The following is a 24,721-nucleotide window of genomic DNA, read 5'->3' as shown; positions in this document are numbered from 1 at the left end:
TAAAATTATTTCAAAATAAAAATATTTTTATTTTTTAAAATATTTTGTTGATTTCAGAGAGGAAGGGAGAGGGAGAGAAAGAAACATCAATGATGAGAGAGAATCACTGATCAGTTGCCTCCTGCATGTCCCACACTGTGGACTGAGCCCACAGCCCGGGCATATGCCCTGACCAGGAATTGAACTGTGATTTTCTGGTTCATAAGTCAATGCTCAATCACTGAGCCACGCCAGGCAGGCACAAAATAAAAATATTTTTAAAACACTAAAACTCATCCTGAGCAGCTCCATTTCCCTCAAGGTGAAATCCAAAATCATTTCTGTGGTGTGCAGGCCCTCCAGGAGCCGGCCCCTCTCCACTCCCTTCTCCCATATATCTTATCTCTGTTTTCCCTTCCTGTCTTCCTAAAGGACTTGTTCCTGTCATTCATTGAATATACAGCTCTTTACTTCTAAGCCTTAGCTGTCCCCCTTCTTGGTGTGCTGTAAATGCTGTAAATAAGCCTGTAAAATACTCAGCTAGACCCAGATCAGGTGCCACCTCTGTGAAGCCTTCTCTGCCAGGTCTCCCCAGGGAGCTTTTTGACTCCCTGGTACTTTGCATAGCACCTGCTTCAAAGTTTACAATGATTTACTTGTCATGTCCCTTGGTTTCCTTAGTCTATGACAGTTGGTCAGCCTTCCTGGGTCTTTCATGGCCTTGGCACTGGTGAATACTGGTCAGTTATTTTGTAGAATGTCCCTCAACTTGGGTTTGTTTGATTTCTTACAATTAGATTGAGGTTATGGATGCATTTTTGGTAAGACTCACACAGGAGGACATTGCGTCCCCCTCAGTGCATTATGTCAGGAGACCATGATGTTATTTTGTCCCAACTTTGGTAATGTTAGTTTGATCATGTGGGTAAAGATGGTATTCACCGGGTTAATCCGCTACTTTTCTCTTTGTAATTAACAAGTAAATTATGGGGCAGTACTTTGAGATTATGTGAATATCGTATACCTCAGAGATAGTGCAGGTTTAGTGAATTCTCAGTAATGGGAGTCACAGATTTTTTGGTTTCCTCGTGTATAGAAAGTTGTGTTTACACTGTACCATAGTCTAGGAAGTGTGCAATAGCATTGTGTCTAAAAATATGCATACCTTAATTAAATAATTTTTTTCTAAAAATTGCTAACCATCATCTGAGTGTTCACGAGTCATAATTGTTTTGCTGGTGGATGGTCTTACCTTCAATTTGTAAAAAACGGTAATATTGGCGAAGTGCAATGAAGTGAAACATGCCTGTATTCCATTCCTCATCAACTTTCACTTGGTAGGTTTAGCATCCACTTACACTTTGTAACTCAATTATTCCTTTTGTGCTTTGTTAGTTGGACTCCTAAATTTTAGGCTTAAGCAGCTGGGCAGAAAATAGTGCCATTTCCTAGTAAGATGGAGACAATGCGGGAAAAGAAATAGGCTTTCAGGTTGTGGCAGGCTGGGAAAACAGGATTACTGTGGGACATACAGGCAGTAGGTCCTGGAACATAATGCTACTAGAAATAGCTGCAACATTTCATTTTACTGACATGAAACGCATGGTTAGAAGTGGTGGCTTGCCAGTTCCTCAGAGGTGGGGACCACCAGCTAGTTGAGATCCAATTTCTGAGTCCATCTCTAGAACAGTACTTAATACTGCACCTGGACACTGCGGTTTTTATTGGTTTGGCCACACTTTGTCCTTTCCCTCCAGGGATTGCTGTGCTGCTGCCAGGTGTAATTAACGTCACTTGTAGTTGTGCATATCCAGTCCCTGTGATATTCTGTGTGTCTTGCCTCCTCTCCCTTCCTCCCGGTCCCCCAAACACAAAAACAAACTCTAGTTTCCTTGAGCTGTTCCCTGCTTACGATGTAATTTGCATTTCCATGTTCTCTCTTTAGAAAACATTATCTCCCCTCAGATAAATTGCCCCTTTGTTCAAATCACATGACTCTCAAAGCATATGCTTTTTGTTTTCGTATGTCTTCCAGATACTGATGTATTTGGACATGATTACTTGGAGCTGGTCAAAATACAAAGTGCTGTGTTTCTTCTTAAGAGTGGATGATGTGATATCAAGAGAAAATGGAAGACTTTATGAATCCTCTTGTGTTGCATAGTCAGGGCCAGGGAGATTGCCAGGGAAGCTGTGGACCTGGCCGCATTGGAGTAATTGATTCTGCATCCTCTATGGAGAAGCAGCTCTGCTTCAGCTTCATTATCACTGGGTTGGTTGGTGAGGTAACACCTGGACAGTAAACCCTTGATTTTCCAGAAACCTTTCCTAATCCTTGCAATTTTCCATCACTTACATTCCTGATTTTCCCATGCAGTGCACTGGTGATGGTGAGTAGAAGGCAACGGAGCAAGTGAAATGGCCCACTGGATAATTAGGTTTATTCACAGACTACAAACCTCCTCGACAACCAACCTTAGAGTCCAGTTGGCCTCAGCACGGAGGTGGACTAGTGCATCACGGTCATTTGGGTGGCTTTGCAGTAGTGGAGCATTTGACATCCAGTTCTTGAATTGCTGGCTGTACAGCACACCCTGGGTTGGGTGCTGTGGGGAAGCATCTCCCCCTTGTGTGGACGAACCTGCAGGACGCAGTGTAGGGCAGCTCACAGCTCACAGCCGTTCTGCTGGTTACTGATGCCATTCTAAACAGTTGTGCTCATTTTGTTTGAGGGCCACTTTATTTCAGTAACTGACACTGCAGGGTTAAAATCCACTGGTTCCGAACCTGGCTGTGTGCTGTTACCATGTCCATACATACTTATCAAGTGCCTATTCAGTGCCAGAAGTGAATGGGGATAGAACAGTGAGTAAAACAAAGTCCCTGTTTTCCTGGATGTTGACATTAAACAAATGCAATTTCTTAGATGGTGATAAATTCTATGAAGAAGAATAAAGCAGGGAAGGGAGTATAGGTGTTATTTTACGTAGTGTGGCACCTGGGCTGCTCTTTGGAGGTGTTATTAGAGCATTCACCTGAAGTCAGTGAAGAGTTAAACCAGGTAATAGGGGAGTGGGAAATGGAGAGAACATTCCAAGAGATGGAAATGTGTCAGAATTAGCTGGGGACTTTTTAAATATACACAGTTCAGGACTTAGTTTGTCTGGGATTGGACTCAGATCTGGAAAAGCTCTCCAGAACATTCTAGGATGCCAGGCTGGGGAGCTACTCTTAAAACCCTTTCAACTTCTGAGTCATTCCAGGATCTACTAGTATATGAGGGAAAAGTTTTGATGGTAAAGAAGTGAAAACCGTAATCTCTCTAGGTGAAAAGAATTGGAGGCAGAGAGACATGAATAGAGGAAAATAAAAAAAATAATGAAGGAAAATAAATAGTATGGAATTTCCATTATAATTCCACTCTGTAATAAAGTTCAACTCCTAGAGTTGTAATAGGAGGAATGTAGCCCCAGTTGTACCTTTTCTTGGCCACCTCCTGATCTAAAGTGTATCAACACTAGGCTGGTGACAGACACAGATGGGTCACCTAGCATAATGCCTGTGCTTTCTTGTGGTTCCTTCTCCTCACTGCTCCCCTGGCTTTGGTTGGCCCTGTAGGAAGAGAGCCTCAATGATTAGTTACCCTGAGTAGGTAAAGGTGCTGTGGAAGGGAAGCTTCCCTAGAAGTCAGTCTGTAACATCTGGTTCTTATCCCACCATGTGCCTGGGGTTTCCTTGGGCCTTCCTCTAGGGCCCCGATCATGTCTCATAGCCGTGTAAATGCTCTTCTTCCATGTAGATGGAGTTCTTGGGTGGCAGGAACTGCGAGATCGATGGAAAAAGCAGGCCATAAAAAGCCTTGACATGAGAGGATGCCATCTGTTGATGGAAATATTACCTACAAATTTTTATTTTATTAAGTTGAATGGGGACTAAAGAAGTACACTTTTAAAATAGACTTTATTTTTAGAACAGTTTAAAGTTCACAGGAAAATTAAAAGGAAGGCACAGAGATTTCCCATATACCCCTGTCCCTCACATGCATAGCCTCTCCCATTATCAACATGCCCCACAAGAGGAGTAGCTTTGTTACAACTGATAAATCTATACTGATCCAACACTCGCCCAAAGTCCATAGATTACATTAGGGTTCACTCTTGGTGTTGTATATTTTATGGATTTGGGTAAATGTACTATAAAGACATGTATCCACCACTATGGTATCATACAGAGGCATTTCACTGCCCTAAAAATCCTCTGCCCTGAAGATCTTTTCTATTGTTGTTAATTCAGAGGATATTTTTCCATTGATTTTTAGAGAGATTGGGAGGGAGGGGGAGAGAGAGAGAGACATCAACGTGAGAGAGACTCATCTATTGGTTGCCGCCCGCATGTACTCTGACCAGGGCCGGGGATCCAGCATGCAACCGAGGTGTGTGCCCTTGACCAGAATCAAACCCGGAATCCTTCTGTCCGATTGGCCGACACTCTGTCCACTGAACCAAACCAGCTAGGGCCTGAAGATCCTTTTTGATACAGTTTTTAGGAGCTCATGAAGACAAAGGGAGGCGGAGGCATCTGTAAAGTAGACTCCCACAGGAACATAAATTATTACTTAGGCCTAACTGGGCAAATAGAGTGGTGGGCCCAAACCCCTCTGCACATATCTCAATGAGCCTGCTCTTGGTAGCTACATAGTTTGATGTGATAGGAATCATTTGAAACTGTATGAATAATGCTACAAATCACCCTTGACTTCTTGAACTTTACATTCTCTTTCAGTCTTTGATTATGTTTCCTTGCTTTTATTGCAGACAAGCTTTTGCATCAGAGAGGAAGAAAAGTCGCTTAGACATATTCTTTGTTCACTGTTACATCAGATCCTATTCAGTATTGTCTAAAGCAGTGGTTCTCAACCTGTGGGTTGCGACCATCGGAAAACACATATAGCACATTAGATATTTACATTACTATTCATAACAATAGCAAAATTACAGTTATGAAGTAGTAACGAAAATAATTTTATGGTTGGGGGTCACTACAACATGAGGAACTGTATTAAAGGGTCACGGCATTAGGAAGGTTGAGAACCACTGGAAAGTGATTCTTGGAAGAAAACAACCAGGTCTGATTATCTGGGGTGTTTGTTATGGCATTTAGACACATGCAACTTTTTCAGGAATTAGAAGCCAGTAATAACAGGACTGTATATATAGCCAACAGAACTTTGGCTCTATTATACTTATTTAAAAGTTGTAGACCTCATTCATGGGTGTAAAACTTCAAATAATACCAGCTTTATTACCAGCTAGTAGCTGACAATTTTTTCTTACAAAACCACTTTTTAGTGTTGTCAAAGAAAGAAAATTGATTTTGTTTCACCTCTGTTCAACTTTAATAGAAAATAATAAACTTCTACCGCATGCCCGATAGAAGGCATAAATCCTAGGTAACTGATTGAGTTGGGTGGACCCTGTCTGCCGGGGTCCAACCCCAGCAGGTCCAGGGGTCCCCAAAGGTGTGGACGGAGTCGGTGAAGAAGGAATGACACGGAGACAGCATTCAGTTGATCAGCAGCCTAGCCAGGATCTCCAGCCAAGTTCTGGTCTCGATCTCCAGAGAGGTTCTGCTTCGGATCTCCAGCGAGGTTCTGTAGCCATGTTCCCTGGCTAGGTTCTCCAGCCAGGTTCTGTCCAGGTTCTCCAGCCAGGTTCAGTCACCAGGTTCTAGTCAGGTTCTCTTGCCAATTTCTGTAGTCAGGTTCAGTCCAGGATCTTTTGCCATGTTCTCTCCAGCGAAGTTCTTCTGTCTGTAGGTTCTATGTAGGTTCTGTCTTCTTGGCTCTCTTCTAAGTTCTGTCTCTTTCTGTCTTGTTACATCTGTATTTATACCAGTTGATTCAATCCTATCAATCTCTATTACAAAGGTTAGGGCGTTTCTTATCTCCATTCCAGGGAGTAAAGATTATGCAGTTTAAGCATGATTGTTCGTAGTTAAAGTGATTAATTACCCACCTGGCACTTAGTTAAGGGGTTTTATTCCCTCCCTAACTTCAGGGGAAAATCCCTACCTGGGGATTCAACCTTTCTCGGAGAGGTGACCTTGGTTAAAACACAGCGCCAAGAAGGTGAGCAAACATATTAAGAACCATATGCCATATATGCCAGGTCCCTTGAAACAGCAAGGATGGACCGGCTCCCGGCACCTGTCCTCTAGGACTCAGCAGGATGTGTCTCCGGAGCAATCTCTGTAGTAAGTGCACACAGCCTGTTCCAGCAAGTTAGTCCAGCAATGTTCAGGGAGGAAGAACTCGCAAATCACCTCATTTTACCTCTTCTTTTTACAAATGAGAAAATGGGCAGAGGGGAATGTCTTGCCCTAGAAACAGAAGACTGAGGAAGAATATGATAGGCATGGATATTTATATCTGAATACCTGAGGCCCAATTTTACCATACTGCTAATTATTTCTCATTTTTTCAAAGAGGGTTTTGAAATTCTGAAAGTGATATTTATAACTGCTGCATTTTCTAAGAGGGAGTTTGTAAATTGACAACCATATAATAAAAACAAAGATATTGTGCTATTTACATATGACTCTATAGCCTGCTGGGGCAGAGATGGAAGAACATAGAAAAGAAGAGTTAGCTCATATATACCTCCTGTTATATATATATATATGGGCTAACTTTAGAAACAAACCTATCAGTTATTAATCCTTTAGCTTTAAAAAAAAATTCATTAACTCATTCAGTTCAGTTCATTGAATTCTCGGTTATATTTGGCAGAGGAGCTAGAGACGATGTGCAAGGTAAAAGCTATGGAGAGAATGTATTGGGCTAGAGGAGTGCTAAGGATAGCCACCTGGTAGATATTGGGGGGGGAAAATAGCATATAAAAATTAGGGTATTCACTGAAGGAAAGAAATGTAAAACAGAATGGAACAAAAACTAAAGGGATGGGGGGAAAGTGAAGACAAAAAGGGAGAATAAAACAAGTTTATGAGGTTACTAAATAAGAAAGGCATGGTGACTAAGAAATGAAAGAAGGAAGTAACTATGAATAACAATAGGTATGAACCAAGACTCACAAATTTTTTTAAAAATTTTTTTTATTGATTTCAGAGAGGAAGGGAAAGGGAAAAAGAGATAGAAACTTCAATGATGAGAGAGAATCATTGATTGTTTGCCTCTTGCATGCCCCCTACCAAGGATTGAGCCTGCAATCCAGGCATGTGCCCTGACTGGTAATCAAATCTCAACCTCCTGGTTCTTAAGTCAATGCTTAACCACTGAGCAACACCAGCTGGGCTTTCATGATTGATTTGAGTGACTCTTACCATCTAATATTGGAAAGGACTGCCCTAGCCAGTTTGGCTCAGTGGATAGAGCAGCCGTGGGCAAACTATGGCCCGCGGACCGGATCTGGCCCGTTTGAAATGAATAAAACTAAAAAAAAAAAAAGACTGTACCCTTTTATGTAATGATGTTTACTTTGAATTTATATTAGTTCACACAAACACTCCATCCATGCTTTTGTTCCGGCCCTCCGGTCCAGTTTAAGAACCCATTGCGGCCCTCGAGTCAAAAAGTTTGCCCACCCCTGGGATAGAGCGTCGGCCAACAGACCAAAGGGTCCTGGGCTTAATTCTAGTCAAAGGCACATACCTTGGTTGCAGGCTGCTCCCCAGCTTGGGCCCTGGTCAGGGTGCATGCAGGAGGCAACCAGTCGATGTGTTTCTCTCACATCGATATTTCTCTCTGTCTTTCCCCTCTCTCTAAAAATCAATGGAAAAATATCCTTGGGTGAGGATTAAAAAAAAAAAGAATTATGAACTACAACAGGAGATTGGAGTAATGAGAGATTGGCTAATCCTATATAATAAAAGGGTAATATGCAAATTGACCCTAACAACAGAACCACTGGGAATGACTGGTCACTATGACACACACTGACCACCAGGGGGCAGATGTTCAATGCAGGAGCTGCCCCTGGTTGTCAGTGCACTCCCACAGGGGGAGCTCTGCTCAGCCACAAGCCAGGCTGACGGCTGCCAGCACAGCGGTGGTGGTGGGAGCATCTCCCACCTCCTCAGCAGTGCTAAGGATGTCCAACTGCAGCTTAGGCCTGCTCCCCACTGGCAAGTGGATATCCTCTGAGGGGTCCCAGACTGCGAGAGGGCACAACCCGGGCTGAGGGACCCCCCCGAGTGCACAAATTTTTGTGCACCGGGCCTCTATTAACAAATAAAGAAAACTAAAAAATACAGGAATCCCTGATAAAAGAAGTAGCCACCATCCCCAGCTGAGATGTAGAATGTTTTGGATAGGCACAACCATGGCTCACTGCATGGCAGAGAAGCCACACTGGTTGGACTTGATTTAAACCAGCCCTCTGAAATCTGCCTTCTAATGTGTTCATGGAGAGGTAGCTCACCAGAAACACTCCACCACTGAACTGCCTGAAGGAGATTCTGGAGAAAACTACTGGACACTGAAGTAGCTGTGTACTGCAGGAGCTTGACGCTGAAATGCAGGCTATGTTGTAGCAGGAGCCTGATGCTGAAATGCGGGCTGTGTTGTAGCAGGAGCCTGATGCTGAAATGCAGGCTATGTTGTAGCACAGTGGTTCTCAACCAGTGGGTCGCGACCCCTTTGGGGGTCAAATGACCCTTTTACAGGGGTCTCCTAAGACCATTGGAAAACACATATATAATTACATATTGTTTTTGTGATTAATCACTATGCTTTAATTATGTTCAATTTGTAACAATGAAATTGGGGGTCACCACAACATGAGGAACTGTATTAAAGGGTCGTGACATTAGAAAAGTTGAGAACCACTGTTGTAGCAGGAGCCTGACACTGAAATGCAGGCTATGTTGTAGCAGCCTACCTAGCTGCTGTACCGCCCAGAAGCCGAACTCTTTCTCCTCCAGTGTCTTCCAGCTCCCTCTACTGAAAACCATAACATCTTGCCAGTTGACAAAAGAATCATTTTTAAAGGCTCAGATCCATTTTCACAGAGCCTGCAAAAAGGGTGAACTTGGGCCCTAGCCGGTTTGGCTCAGTGGATAGAGCGTCGGTGCAGACCGAAGGGTCCTGGATTTGATTCTGGTCAAGGGCACCTACCTCAGTTGCAGGCTCCTCCCCAGCCTGGATCCTGGTTGGGGCACATGCAGAAGGCAACCAATCGGTGTGTTTCTCTCACATTGATATTTCTCTCTGTCTTTCCCTGTCTCTTCCACTCTCTAAAAATCAGTGGAAAAATTTCCTCAGGTAAGGAATAAATAAATAAATGAATGAATGAATGAATGAATGAATGAATGAATGAATGAATAAATCAATCAATCAATCAATCAATCAATCCATCCCTAACTGGTTTGGCTCAGTGAATAGAGTGTCAGCCTGAAGACTTAAGGGTCCTAGGTTCAATTCTAGTCAAGGGCACATGCCTGGGTTGCGGGCTTGATCTCCAGTGGGGGGCGTGCAAGAGGCAACCAATCATTGATTCTTTGTCATCATTGATGTTTCTTTCTTACCCTCTCCCTTTTCTGAAATCAATAAAAAAATATTTAAAATAAATAAATAAATGGGTGAATTTGGATCCGAGAATTGATACGTTGATAACCAGCACAGTGACTGAAAAGTATAGTCATGACATCCTAAGTGAGACATTATTAGAAGACTCATCTGCTGCCAAAATAGTACATGATGCATTTCAGAGTCAAATATTAATGTTTTAGGTATTATTCATACCACTTATACTATTTTTCTCTCTTGATTAAGAATTGACTGAAATTTTTCTTTACTTTTAATGAAAGTGTTAGGCATATAGATAAAGCTAGGGTACAACAAGTAAACAATGAAATACCTTTTGAGTAAAACAGTTCAGTAGAAACTATAGAGGCAGGAATAGCAGATATGAAATATGGGGAGGAAACAAAGTTATCTGAATATCCTCTTTATACCTCAGGTCATTATATATTCCATCAGTTTCATCTTTGAGGTCTTCCAAGGTCTTCTACTGACACCAAAATCGACTGGCTTCCTTGTACTGGTACATAACTGTTATCCTAACACCCTCCTTCATTATTCCCTGTTTCATATCCAGGGGATAATAAATGCACTGCCTTGATGCACTGCCTTGTTTGTTGGGACATATTTTCCAGCATCATTCTGAGAAAGGTTTCATGGGGGATAAATAGTTTTGAGACCTTGTGAAGCTGAAATTGCCTATTCTCTGCTGACATTTGATTGGTAGGCTGGCTGGTTATAAAAAAAAATCTAGGTTAGAACCCTAGTGTTTTGGCTAAGTGGACAGAGCATTGGCCCAAGGACTGAAGGATCCCGGGTTCTATTCCTGATCAAGGGCATGTACTTTGGTTGCAGGCTCTATCCTTGACCCTGGTTGGGGTATGTGCAGGAGGCAACCAATCAATGTGTCTCTCTCACATCGATATTTCTTTCTCTCTGTCTTTCCTCCTCCCTTCCACTCTCTAAAAATCAATGTAAAAAATATCCTCAAATGAGGATTAACAACAACAAAAAAAAAACTGTTACAAGTGTGTGAAGATAATGATGGTGTCAGTCCTGGAGTGTCTGGGCAGCATCTGGCGAGGCAGGGCCTCTGTCCGCCCCTGGCCTGTGCACAGCCTCATCTGTCTGCCCCAGAGTAAGGTTACATTTTCTACGAGTGGTGTGACATGAAGAAGTTTCAGAAGTGCTGCTCCATAATGTATTGGAAGCCCAGAGCCTGTAAATTAGGTTTATTGACTGTGGGTTTCGCTGTTGCATGATCAAGCTAGGTTGTTTTCTAGTTGCAGATCTATGTCCATATCTTTAAGTCTTTCCTTTTGAGCTGATCAGATCCTCCAAAAGAGTCTTCCAGTTTCTTGCATGGAGGCCATAGGTCTGGCTTTCAGCATTTTAGGAGCAGAGATGAGAAAAAAGACTGATAGTCTCAGCATTCAGTATGTAAACACTCAACTCAGTTTTTGGCATGGTACACCTACCTCAAATGAGCCTAATATCGCCCTGCCCAGAGACCCACCCTCAGTTTTATATTTCAGAATATAAACCACTTACCTTCCATTGGAACCGGGGAGAGCCTTACTGAGCTGTGCAGGAGAGTTGTGTGTATATGTGGAAGAAGGACCTGGGAATTCAACTATTTCTTAAGACTTTGTCAATCCATTCTTCTATTTTTAGCTCATCTTTTACTCTTCTACTAGTATTCACAGCTTCCTCATACTACCAATTTTGATCCTTTGGGGGATCTTAAGTGCAATTTAGACAGTGTCTCAGCTTTCCTCTGCTAAATTAGGAGTTTCTTTTAGACTTTGGCTAAGGTACCAGTTCTTAAACAAGACACAAAAAAGCATTGACCATGAAAAATTATCGTTCATCACATTAAGTGTCAAGTCTGCCAAAAGATTAATATCAAGAATATAATAAAGGACTTCTCCACCTCAATATGAGGAAGACAATGTACTCAGTAAAAAACAGAAGAAGAAATTGGAACTGAACATGTGTTCCACAGAAGAGGAAATACATGTGACCACAAACATAAGAAGAGATGTTCAGCACCTGGATTGTGAGGGAAATGCAGATCACAATGCAATGAGAGATTATATTTCACTCACCAGATTGGCAGAATTTAGGAAGTATGACAGATTCAAGTGTCGTAGAATTTGTGGGTCCACAGGTTCTCTTACACATACGTGATGAGGCTATAAACTGCTCTAACCACTTTGGAGAATTGTTTACTATCATCTTATACTTTGGAGAATAATTAGCATAATTCTACTCCCAGAGGTACCACCAAGGGAAATTTATTTTGCCTAATACAAAAGAAGACATGTACGAAAATAGTCCTAGCAATACTGTTCACAATACTGAAAACCTGGAAATGGCCCAGATGCCCATCAACAGGAAAGTGGAGTATTATACATTAGAAAGAACAGAGAACCAGTGATATGCAGCAATGTAAATGACTCTTAGCAATGTAATATTAAATGGAAAAAAAAAGCCCCAAAAGATTATAGACAACATGAAATTCTTTCATAAAATTAACAACTTAAAATTATATGTAGATACATTTATTTACATATTATATATTTCATGGATGTTTATATTATATTTCATGGATACAATAATAAGTATGTATATATTATATATTTAATGAATACAATAATATTGTGTCACATATATTTCATGGATACAAAAAGAACACAAGAGAAAATTGAACATAGGATTTAGGGTAATAGTTACTTCAGATGGCGGAAGTAGAAGAATGGAGTGGTGAAGAGGAACATTGGTTAGAAGCAGGTTGTTGTCAGCATCATAGCTTTTGTTTTGGTTGGTAGGTTTGTGGGGTCCTAGTTACTCTATTAAAAAATAATTGGATAATTAAATACATGAAAAAATAAGCTGAAAGACCTGAGGTTCCCAAGGTGAAGTAGTAGAGATCCTTGTTCAAGGGATCTTATCTGGTTGTCTTATTTGTTTGTTTATTTTGTGTGTGTGTTTTTAAGAAGTAGCATTTTGAGTCCGGGAACAAATGTTTAGGAGTTGAAAGTTATAAAATATATATATATATATTATTTAATATTCTAGGTGGGGTTCATATACTGGTAATTATCATAACTTATAGAATATTTAGTGCATAATTATTTATGCCTATTTGTTCTTTCATAGAAATTTTACATTTTTTTTCCTTTCTTAGGACAAAGTTAAACTATAATCCTCCAAAAGATGATGGATCAACCTATAAGATTGAACTTGAAGGGATATCGGTAATGGTTATGAGAGAGATCCTGGATTACATCTTCAGTGGGCAGGTATGATGAGACACAAAGGAAGGAAGACTAAGTAGAGGCTTCTCAAGCTCAGGGTGAGGGTCTCCTTTCATCCATTCTGTGACCACGTAACCTTCATCTTCATCTTCTGTCGCCATGTGCTTGCCTGGTCTCTGCTCCTGTTAATGGCGCCCATTGTGTTCTTCCGGGGCTCTGCTCTTTACAGAAAGGCAGACTGAGCAAGATCTTCCCCAGTCCCCGTTTTTTATTGTACATCCTGAGCTCCACCTTCTAGCATGAGATGTGAAGACTGTGGGATGCTCCCTTCACTGCTGACTTTTTGTTTTTAAATCTTAATTCCAATTTTGCTTTTTTCCCATTCTGTTGAGGAACTCATTCTGTCTCCATAGCATGGAAATGGGAACTTCCTTGGGCAGAGGATATTTAGAAATAAAGAGTTCTAGACTCACAAATGACAGGCACCTGCATTGTATTCATGATTGGTCCTGTTGCCTGAGCAGGACCAGTATCCCTGCACCACCCCTATTCTTCCTTTCTGATTTCCCTTTATTCCCACGTACGTTTCTGGGGGTTTAATGAAACCTGGGGAGGAAAGTGATACGTGATTAGACTTCTTTTCTTTGCCCTCTTCTAACCCCTGCCTGCTATTATGTGATTGAAAGTATAGCATGAGGACTCCTAAGAAAAATCTTAGGTGTGAATTAGGGCTCTTTTTTTTTTTAACAGGAAGAAGTTAGTGAGAATGCATTGTATCTTTATTCTTTGAGAGTTTGTTCCTGACTGTCTTTATTCCTTCTTCATCTTACGTTACTTTTCCTTTTTGTAAAGGCTGTGTCTCCTACATGTTTCTAAATATTCTGAGTGTGCTGTTCACTTTCTCTAAATATATTCATTCTGTCTAGTCCAATGGTTGGCAAACTGCGGCTCGCGAGCCACATGTGGCTCTTTGGCACCTTGAGTGTGGCTCTTCCACAAAATACCGATTTCTGCGCATAGGCCACGAAGTTTCGATCGCACTGTACATGCGTGCCCGCAAATGGTATTTTGTGGAAGAGCCACACACAAGGGGCCAAAGAGCCGCATGTGGCTCGCGAGCCACAGTTTGCCGACCACTGGTCTAGTCAAACTCAGTGATTGTCATCCTTTTTTGAAGTTTTTGGTTTAGTTTCATGATGTTATCTCCGTTTCTCTAAACACTAGGTGGTGGGTGTATGGATGTAAGGTTATGTGTTGTATGATTGTTAAAAATAAATGAATTTAAATTAATTTTAGGGCAGCCCTTAAAATCCTGGAGAAAACCAGGCTCTTATCTAACTTGTAAAATTGATTCAGCAGCAGTTGTAACAAGTTATGAGCCAGTAAGAGGTTACTCATGTTAAGGCTTAGGTTTGAAACCTGAAGCCTTATTTACAGATTTTGTTCCCAATTTAAATTAATTGTGGTTTTAAAATCATAGTTACAAGGTAAGTTATAGCAAACTCCTGATATGGCAGTTTAGTTTTACTGAAATAGAATTCAGTGGGGTTTTTTGTTTTTGTTTTTGTTTACATGCCTACATTTGAATAGTCTATAGCTATCCACTGTCTTGTGGCTAAATTTAATGTTATGTAAACGGGAAATTTCTCCATACTTGTAGCTTACCCCATACACTTCTTCCTATTTTTGTTGCTTGTTTTCCAAGGTGGTTGGCAATTATACATTTTTTTAAATCTGTGGTACAAATGTGTAAAATGTAGTAAAGTGTTTCTTGCTGTTCTGTACTCTGAACCTTCTCCTCCCATTTCTGAATGGAGGACAAATACCATTCTTGGGACCACTTGTGATCATGGCAATATCTTAGAGGCCTGTTTCTTTACATTGCCTTACTGTTGAATAGAAAAACTGTCAAGTGGGTGGAGGAAGAAGCATCAGTCAGAAAACTAAGAAAATTAAGAATAAGTAAATGTTCAAAATTATTATTAAAGTCTTATAAAAGGGATTCTTTCCAGAAAGTAACTTTGGGACCAAATTGTATCTGTTTTACCAAGCCGAGTACAGTGTTTGGTGTTTAGACAAGGCTTCTAAGGCAGTATGGAGCCCCTTTCTTCAAGCAGCTTACATTCAGCTTGCATACCATTTGGCAAAGGCATGAACTTAATATATTGGAGGCAACATTTCCCATAGCCCTGGTGCTACTATTTAAAGAAATCACCTTCAGTTTACCATAGAATACAGAACTTTCAATTTCCTAAGCATTTCAATCATTTAAGGTTTTTCTCTAAATTGAGTATAGAAGTAAGCCAACTGGACAGCTCACCTTGAAGAGTTATTGGTAGTTAATATTGGTAAAACAAGGGACATGGTAGGAAAAGTTAACCAGCCACCCACTGCTTATGTTATTCAAAGGTTCCTTGGGGAACTCAAACTCTACTTGGATAAAAGTACAATGTTAAACCATATGAAATTGCCAATATTTTATCATCTTTGACCTACAGAAATGGAGCTTTCATGTGGTTCAGCCTAATAGATTCGTGGTTTGGGTTTTAAATATATACATTCAAATGTAAAATATTTATGAAATTCTGACAGATCCGGCTAAATGAAGATACCATCCAAGATGTTGTCCAGGCAGCGGACCTGCTCCTGCTGACGGATCTTAAGACTCTGTGCTGTGAGTTTTTAGAAGGCTGCATTGCTGCTGAGAACTGTATCGGGATCCGTGACTTTGCACTGCACTACTGTCTGCACCATGTGCATTACCTTGCCACGGAATACCTGGAGACTCACTTTCGAGATGTCAGCAGCACAGAAGAATTCCTAGAACTGAGTCCTCAGAAGCTTAAGGAAGTGATTTCTCTTGAGAAGCTAAACGTTGGCAATGAAAGATACGTATTTGAGGCAGTAATTCGATGGATAGCACATGATACAGAAATGAGAAAGGTATTTGTAGTTTATAATGTTGTCTAACTTTGCCTTTTTACTTATTTCATTGATTTAGTTACTTTTAATCCAAATTATCGATGTCTTTCTCCTTCAACGTGAAAGACTTGCAAAGTTACATTCTAAAAGATCTCTGTAAAGCATCTTCCCATAGGATCATTAAAGCGGTTGGTGTTTCAGAACATAATATCCTCTGTATGTTGTTCTTTATGGGAAAATGCATTTCCAGGTTAAGCTGGAGATTATTGAAATGCAGTGTCCCCAGACTCACTTTCATCACCCTGAATCATTGGCTAACCTCTTCAGCAACTCTGATGTAGGCAGCAGGGCAACAGGGCACTGGGAGCTCTGGCACAGGGGGGAGGGCTGTGGGCTCTCCCTGGAGTGATTGACACCACTGGGGAGAAAGCAGGAGAGCACTCTGAAGTTTTCATGATAATGCAGGTCCAAATAGGAAGGCTCTGGGAGTGAGCCTGGGAAGGAAGGGTCTTCAAGAATATCAGACTTTAGATCCAAATTGTTTTTGCACTGAGGGAGGGAGCAAAATCACAGGGCTTTAAGTCCAGTACTTATAAATTAGATGCTAGCTTCAATTACTATACTTACAATGAAAACTACATTAGGTTTTAGAGTAGTTTTCAAATGTACAATTGCATTATTAAGTTCTTGATAACCATTGACTTATGTTTTAATGATTATTGTATAATTATGTAAATTCTGTAGGCCTATGAGCATGTCCAGAAACTATGCTTGTAGACTCAGCATAGTTATACAGTTGATGCTCTATTTTCCACATTAGTTGGGTAAGTTAGGAAAGGAGATAGAACATTTTCCAGCTTGTGCCATTCACTGAGTCCACTATCAGTAGTTCCTCCCTTACCCTCTTCTTGCTGGAAAGTGATGAGGATGCTAAGGTCAGCTGACTGCTGGGGAAACAAGAGGCAGTTTTTCATCCTTTGGTTAATCTGAACATGATGCTGTAAAAACTGTTACCTTTTAATACTCAGGGTATAGAAGAGTATACCTTAAAATGACTATTTCAAAACCAAGAAAGACTATCATTAAAGAGTTTCACCTTATGTATGTAGAATGCTATAATCATTTGGTTCAAATTTAATGATGGATCATGAAAAATATATAATTCATATTTACATGTTAGATATGTTTAACAATAATTACTTAAGAAATAATTATATAGTACTCAGGATTTTTTTAAACTTTGTCTTTTCTAATTTTTTCATATAATAATAATGTTGAAACATTTTCACTAACTGGTTTACCATATTGTATCAAGCTATTACTGTATATAATACTTCTATAAACATGATTTAATTCACAGCACATTCAAGCAAATTGTAGCAGAGTTCTTGCAAGTTTTCGTATTGCTATGGGAACCCTATAGGGTGTAAAGAAAGCTGCTTGAAACTTTGCAGTGATACATCAAATATAAATATGAATTGATTTTTTTAAAATCAAACTTTTTAAAAAATCAAGGCTATGGGAAATAGAAAGGAACAGGGCTGGTAAGCATATTCACGGAGTACTAGCATTTATAACTTGCCTTGTGACAGTCTATCAACAATTTCAGTGTTCCATGAGTTGGGAAATCCATATTCTAAAAGCTGTGTATCGCATTCTCCATTTTTCCTCCCCATCCTCTCTACCCTCTTCTGCAGGTCCACATGAAGGACGTGATGTCAGCACTGTGGGTTTCAGGATTAGACTCCAGCTACTTACGGGAACAGATGCTGAATGAACCATTAGTACGAGAAATTGTCAAAGAGTGCAGCAATATACCACTGAGCCAGCCACAGCAAGGAGAGGCAATGCTGGCCAATTTCAAACCCCGGGGCTACTCAGAGTGCATTGTGACCGTTGGTGGAGAAGAAAGAGTGTAAGTATGGGTGTGTGTTGTTTGAAAACGGTATAGGGGAAGAGAGATCTCTGTGTAAACAAGAATTCATAATATTTTTCAGTATCTAAAGCATGATAGCAGTAGATTTTCTAAATGGTTTAAACATTTTTTGGAGTGGCAAACTAGTCATAGTTATTGTAGCAGAACTACATAAAACATATTAACTGCTAATCTATTTCCCTTTTTAGTTCACGGAAACCAACAGCAGCAATGCGCTGCATGTGCCCTCTTTATGACCCTAATAGGCAGCTTTGGATTGAACTGGCCCCTTTAAGCATGCCAAGAATTAACCACGGAGTGCTCTCAGCAGGTACTGTTCTGTGGCAAATTTTACTTAAACACATGATCAAGTAATGTGTAATTTCTGGGTTGTGCAGAACAACTCAGCCTTTATTTCTTTATTTATTTACTAGGGGCCCGGTGCACGAAATTCGTGCACTGGGTGTGTGTGTGGGGGGGGAGTGTCCCTCAGCCCAGCCTGCCCCCTCTCACATACTGGGAAGCCCTCAGGCGTTGACCCCCATCACCCTCCAATCGCAGGATCGGCCCCTTGCCCAGGCCTGATGCCTCTGGCTGAGGCGTCCGGCCCGGGCAGCGGGGACCTGCAGCTGCAGCGGCCCCACGATCGTGGGCTTCGCTTTAGGCCCAGGCAAGGGACCCCTAGCTCCTGGGACTGCCAGCTTCGACCATGCCCAGCTCCCATCGCTGGCTCCACCCCTACTTCCTGCTATCACTGGCCAGGGCGGAAAAGGCACCTGATTCTCCGATCATGGCTGGGGGGCAGGGCAAAGGCGGCCCCAGGGCCGCCTTTGCCCTGCCCCCCAGCTCTTAGCTCCCCCCTGGGTTTCTGATCACTGTCAGTGGCAGGGGGCTTCTTCCTGCTTTCCCTTTCGCCTCCCTGCATTGTGCCTACATATGCAAATTAACCACCATCTTGTTGGCAGTTAACTGCCAATCTTAGTTGGCAGTTAACTGCCAATCATAGTTGGCAGTTAATTTGCATATAGCCCTGATTAGCCAATGAAAAGGGTATCGTCGTACGCCAATTACCATTTTTCTCTTTTATTAGTGTTGATTCTTTTGGTTAATCTTCACCCAAGTATATTTTTCCCATTGATTTCTAGACAGAGTAGAAGGGATGGTGGGGGCGGGAAGGTGGAGAGAGAAAGTAAAACATGAATGTAAGAGAGAGACATCAATTGGTTGCCTCCTGCACATACCCCAACTGGGGCCAGGGATCGAACCTGCAACCGAGGTAGATGCCCTTGACCCAGATTCGAACCCTCGACCCTTTGATCCTTCACTTCACTAGCTGATGCTCTAACTGCTGAACCACACCAACCAGGGCTGACAGCCTTTTAAAGAGACAATTTTATTATCTCTCTGTGATGACATTTTTAATGTATTTCTAACTTTTAAGACTATGGTAAGAAGAGTGTCTTCTGTCAGTCCTTGTTGTCCCCAAATTATAATACATAGCAATTTTTCAGACTTTAGTATATTACTTAATGACCTAACTCAGTGGTCGGCAAACTGTAGCTCGCGAGCCACATGCTGCTCTTTGGCCCCTTGAGTGTGGCTCTTCCACAAAATACCACGTGCGGACGCGCACGTACAGTGCGATTGAAACTTCGTGGCCCATGCCCAGTAGTCGGTTTTCAGCCTGGGCAAGTCTATTTTGAAGAAGTGGCGTTAGAAGAAGTGGGGGGTGTCGGTCGGGCGACGGGATATGCAGTGCGGGGGAGGTACATTGTTTTGAGGTACGTTCGCTGAGGTTGACCCCTTCCAACTCTCCCATCCACACTCGTCTTGTATATTTGTTTCAGATAGATGAGTGTGGATGGAAGAGTTGGAAGGGGTCGACCTCAGCGAACGTACCTCAATCAGATTGAGGACGTTTTTAGCAAAGGATAGCTTAGGAGTACCCTAATTAAGTTAATAACAATGTACCTACCTATATAGTTTAAGTTTAAAAAATTTGGCTCTCAAAAGAAATTTCTATCATTGTACTGTTGATATTTGGCTCTGTTGACTAATGAGTTTGCCGACCACTGACCTAACTGATAGAAGAGCAATGAGCTGTGTGACCATACTTGGAACACAGAATTTCTCTTAGCTGTGATAGTCACATCATCTTTGAAATTCAATTTAGAATCACAAAATATAACTGTGTCTAAAATAAGAGTATATTGTAAAAGCAGGCATTTCATATGAGACTTTAGAAGACATTACTTAACAATGGCATAAAGTTATTTTACCACAGAAAGGATGTTTTAGTTGACCTTTACAAGTTTGAAAATAGCTCCATGGTATTCAAAGCTCTTACTCAAGGAAATGAGAGAAAAGGTTGTCTTTGCTGCCTTACCCATTAGCCTCCTTTCTCTTAATCTTGGATCTGCCTTTTGGGTTCACCCCACAAATACCATTTTACTTCATTCTAATTTTTGTCAGCAGTCCTTCTAGGATGCTTACTTTATTTTTTAAAGCTATATCACACCGCCCTAGCTAGTTTGGCTCAGTGGATAGAGCGTCGGCCTGCGGACTGAAGGGTCCCAGGTTCGATTCTGGCCAAGGTCACATGCTCGGGTTGCGGGCTTGATCCTCAGTAGGGAGTGTGCAGGAGGCAGCCAATCAATGATTCTCATCATTGATGTTTCTCTCTCTCTCCCTCTTCCTTCCTCTCTGAAATCAATAAAGAAATATATATTTAAAAAAATAAATAAATCTTTATCACACCATACCATGTTATAGAAATGGCTAAATCTATACTATAGTGTAGAAATGGAATAATTTTCTGGGTGCCAGGTTAATTGAAAGTATTGTCAAAATAAACAGCTGGATGGAGTGGTATAGCCAGCAGGATGTAGGGCTGATTTCTCTGTTCTACCTTTTCAGAACTTGCTTCCTTAAATTTTCCTCCCATGATGTATATACATATTTAGAATTTTCTCACATGCACACCTACCACAAAGCTTCCTATATCACTAATTTTCAAAAGTTTCCTAGAGAGTTTGACATTTCAGAAACTTTAAACCATGAGGAGAGGAATTGTGTCCAGTTGTATGGACTGAGGTTGTGAAATGATTGAAGTAGTTCCTATTTGCCCAGCCATTCTGCATTTCTTCTTTTCTTGCATTTTTTAATTGATTGACTTTTTTGGTCATTTATTCTTTCCCTCTATACTAGTTTAGAAGTTATATTCTTTGTGTATATTCCTTTGAAGGTTTCCTTAGAAACCAGAGCCTATTATCAAAGCCTAAAGTTAACCAGTACTTTTATACTCTATTTTTCATGTTTTCTAGTTTAGTAGTATTAAAATACATGATCATTTATAAATACAATATTTGCATATGTACATGTTTCATTAATCTATGTTTTATATATGTATCTATAGGTAGATTGTATAAACTTACCCACATGTTTACCACTTTGTTTTGTCTTCCTTGCTCCTCAGACCTTCCATTTAGGATCATTTTCCTTCTCTTTAAAGTTCATCCCTTTGAATTTTCTTCATTGTGGTTCTATTGGTAGCAAACTCTTCAGATTTATTTGTCTGAAAGTATCATTACTTTGCCTTCATTTTTAAAGGATATTTTTGCTAGGTATAGAATTTAAGGTTGGTATTTACTATTTTTCAGCACATTGAAAATATCTTTCTACTAACTTCTGGTTGTTATTGTTGTCAGCCTAAAAATCTATCTTTTCTCAGGATTGTATTTAAAATATTTTTCCTTAGTTTTCTGCCATTTCATTACAGTGTGCTTACATGCACATTTTATTTGACATTTTACCATATTTGGGGATTGTTGGTCATCTTGACTCTGTGGCTCAGCCTTTTGAGTCTGGATCTTATTCTTATATCTTCAAAATATTGCCTCTGTTCTCCTTTCTTCCTTTGATTTTGGAAGTCAGATTAAACATGGCTAGACATTTTTACTCCATCCTCTGCCTCCTACCATTGCTTTGTTTTTTATGTTTTTGCCACACTGTATTGCTTTCTTTATTATTTCTTTTTATTTATCTTCCATTTAATGAATTACTGCTTTAATATGATGGATCTGCCATTAAAACCATCTATTTAACTTTTAATTTTATCTGTTTTTTATTTTTTATTTCTAGAAATTTCCTTTAAATCTTTTTCAAATCTGCTAGTCACTTCTTTAGTCCTATTTCCAAAGAGTTATCTTCAAATTTGTCATTATTTCTTAAACATAGTAAGCATTGTTGTTTAAGTCTTTTGATTGTTTCAGTATTTGAAATTTGAATTTTTTGCAAGACTACCTCCGATTGTCTGCTTCATAGAGTCTAGTTTCTTTGTATACCTGAGTACAGTATTAATTTGGAATTACTATTAATCAAATTCAAATCTTGAGATTTCCTGGATAGGCAAGGAGATTTAAATCTGGTTTCTAGTTCTGGTTGGACTTCATCCTGAGGGTTAAAACTTCGGAGAGGCACATTTGCTGTGGGCCTGGGGTTTAGATTTGTCTTTTTTTATCCCCTCAGAGCCATTAAAAGAAAGATTGAATAGTTTCCCAGAATAGATGAACTGAGATAACCCAGAGCTGCTTGGTGGGTTGAGTGGGTGGTGTCTTCCTTTTATGCTGTAGGGTAGAGGGAATCCATTCAAACATACTGAGAGAAGTAAAATGGTCAGTGACTCAGACTTCCTCTCTCACCAAGGAAGGAATGGAATCTGATAAAGATCTCAAATCTGTTGTTGTTATCAGAGAAGGTTTCTCCACATTCTCTCTCTACAGCTGTGGCATTTATATTCAACTGGAGGTGGGTATTGAAGATTTGTTTTAACTTTCTTGTGTGTCTCCTTTGATTTTTGCAGAAGGATTTTTGTTTGTATTTGGGGGCCAAGATGAAAATAAGCAGACCCTGAGCTCAGGAGAAAAGTATGACCCAGATGCAAATTCATGGACTGCATTGCCACCAATGAATGAGGTAAAACATTGCTTTTTTATTTGTTCGGCATGTTTGTTTTTTTCCTTTGACACTTTTTTTTTTGCACTTGAGTATAAGAAAAATATAGCAACCCTGCCAGGCCCCCTTGCCTAAGGCCAGTGCCTGCCCTCCCAGCTCTCCTCTCTGTGCCATCCCCTTGCTCAGTCTGATCTCCTCGCAGTCTCTCAGACCTAGAAATACTCCTGCTTCAGAATCGTTGCCAGATACCCATGTTCTTTGCTTCCTTCAATGTTTGCCCATATAGCACCTTGTCAGGGCAACCTTGCCTCTGGTCCATCAGTTCTCCTGTCTCCCCTGCCCTACCTTCTTTCTCTTCATACCACGTAACACCTTCTCACATACTGCAAAGTTCACGCAAATTCTTTTTGTTTTTTTGTTAATCCTCACTTGAGGATATTTTTCCATTGGTTTTTTTAGAGAGAGTGGAATGGACGGGGAGAGACGGAGAGAGAAACATCGATGTGAGAGAGACACATCAATTGTTTGCCTCCCACACGTGCCCCGACCAGGGCTGGGGATTGAGCCTGCAACTGAGATACTTGCCCGGAATCGAATCTGGGACCCTTCAGTCTTCAGGCTGATGCTCTATCCACCGAGTCAAACCAACTAGAGCGTTCACACAAACTCTTGATGGCAGAGGAGTTTGTCTGTGTTTGGCTGACATTCTATCTTTAGTGCTAGAATAATGCTGGGTGCATAGGGGACACTAAGAAAATATTGACAAATGAATGTGAAATGCCTCCAGCTTCTGTCATTGCCATAGCCTTAGCACAGACCTGTTTCCCACATTGCTTCTCTGCTGCAGGCAGTCCTGTTACTGTGGCTCTTGTCTTTCACACATCAACTTGGATACACTTGCACAAAGAATCTCACTGAACCAGAAGTTAATGTGTGTTTTTTTCTATTTGTGAGCTATTGTGAGTAAAAAGTACTGATTCTGACTGAGAATTTACCATGCAGGTAATTCCCTTGTTTTGAGAAATTTCTAGGCTTGGGTTCTCTGTCTATTGTGATAGACAGAATGAGCAGCTAGGGAAAGCAGAAATGTTTGAGAGAGAGGGTTTTGAGCATGGACGTCCTTGCTGGAACATATCTATAATTTTTATTAAATCCATAATACTGGCTTTCATTATGACAGCCTTTTGTATACAAAGATCTTTGATGTCTTTTCAGGCAAGACATAACTTTGGAATTGTGGAGATCGATGGAATGCTGTACATTTTAGGAGGAGAGGATGGTGAAAAAGAGCTAATTTCCATGGAGTGTTACGATATTTATTCTAAAACCTGGACAAAGCAACCTGATTTGACCATGGTTAGAAAGGTGAGAACCATATCTTGTGTTTACAAACTGGATTTTATAGTGGATGTTTATTTATTTCCTACATAAGTCTTTTAATACAATTGATAGTGTTAAAAGAATTAATGTTACAGAATTCTGCCTCTATTGGTAGTTTGCCTTTGCTATCAGCCATACACCAAGGTGGGAAACGGAGGGTGTGTGAGCATTTACCTAACAGTGGCTGTCTGGCACTGCTGTGTCCAAGGCCTACACTTGATAAATGCTTTGTTAGTGCACTAACTTAGGAAGCAACCACATCTTCTAAACCTATTTTCTTAATCATCATGCAGGACGAGGGAGAAACATTAATTTTGAGGTAAAGAACTACCATTGCTCACTGGGTAGAATATAAAGACACAAATGGTCACATTGGCTCAATAGAGCATCTGTCTTTATTTATACTCTCTGAGAGAGCAGTGAATTTATCATCAAACCAGAGTTTTGTCCAGTGCTGTAGGTATGTCCACCTTTAAAATACTGACATCTACTCATAATATGTTCTCTCACTGTCTGTGCCCTTTCAACTAAATTATTTGGGCAGGAATTGAGTGACATCTTGCTCCATAGAATTAAATCTTGGAATCTTTAACAGTGATGAAAAGATAGACTGGAAAGTTCCCTGAATAAGAGGGTTATTAATTATCTTAGTGAAATAGTATTAGATGAAGTTAATTCTTTTCTGAGGATTAATAATATGTGTAGTACCTTGCTCTTTTTCTCATTTTTAAATCATTTGTAATATTGGAAAACACCATAGTTTTACTATTAGAAGTC

At 40.5% G+C, this 24,721-nt stretch overlaps 1 protein-coding gene across 2 annotated transcripts in view; it reads left to right on the top strand.

Moving 5' to 3' along the window:
* GAN (gigaxonin) overlaps positions 1–24,721 on the top strand; it is a 56,394-nt gene that overhangs the window by 16,939 nt on the left and 14,734 nt on the right. Inside the window, exons 2-7 of one of the 2 annotated variants that reach the window (XM_059667302.1) lie at positions 12,705–12,819; positions 15,367–15,717; positions 17,394–17,611; positions 17,821–17,942; positions 22,473–22,585; positions 23,780–23,929. In XM_059667302.1, coding sequence (XP_059523285.1) covers positions 12,705–12,819; positions 15,367–15,717; positions 17,394–17,611; positions 17,821–17,942; positions 22,473–22,585; positions 23,780–23,929 — 1,069 coding nt within the window. The remainder of the gene's footprint in view (positions 1–12,704; positions 12,820–15,366; positions 15,718–17,393; positions 17,612–17,820; positions 17,943–22,472; positions 22,586–23,779; positions 23,930–24,721) is intronic. The other variant, XM_059667303.1, reaches the window with a different exon arrangement.

This window comes from Myotis daubentonii, chromosome 15, assembly GCF_963259705.1.
Source record: "Myotis daubentonii chromosome 15, mMyoDau2.1, whole genome shotgun sequence".
NCBI classification, from domain to species: Eukaryota; Metazoa; Chordata; class Mammalia; order Chiroptera; family Vespertilionidae; genus Myotis; species Myotis daubentonii.
The sequence above is the reverse complement of the archived record's forward strand: the minus strand, read 5'-3'. Positions and strand labels throughout refer to the sequence as shown.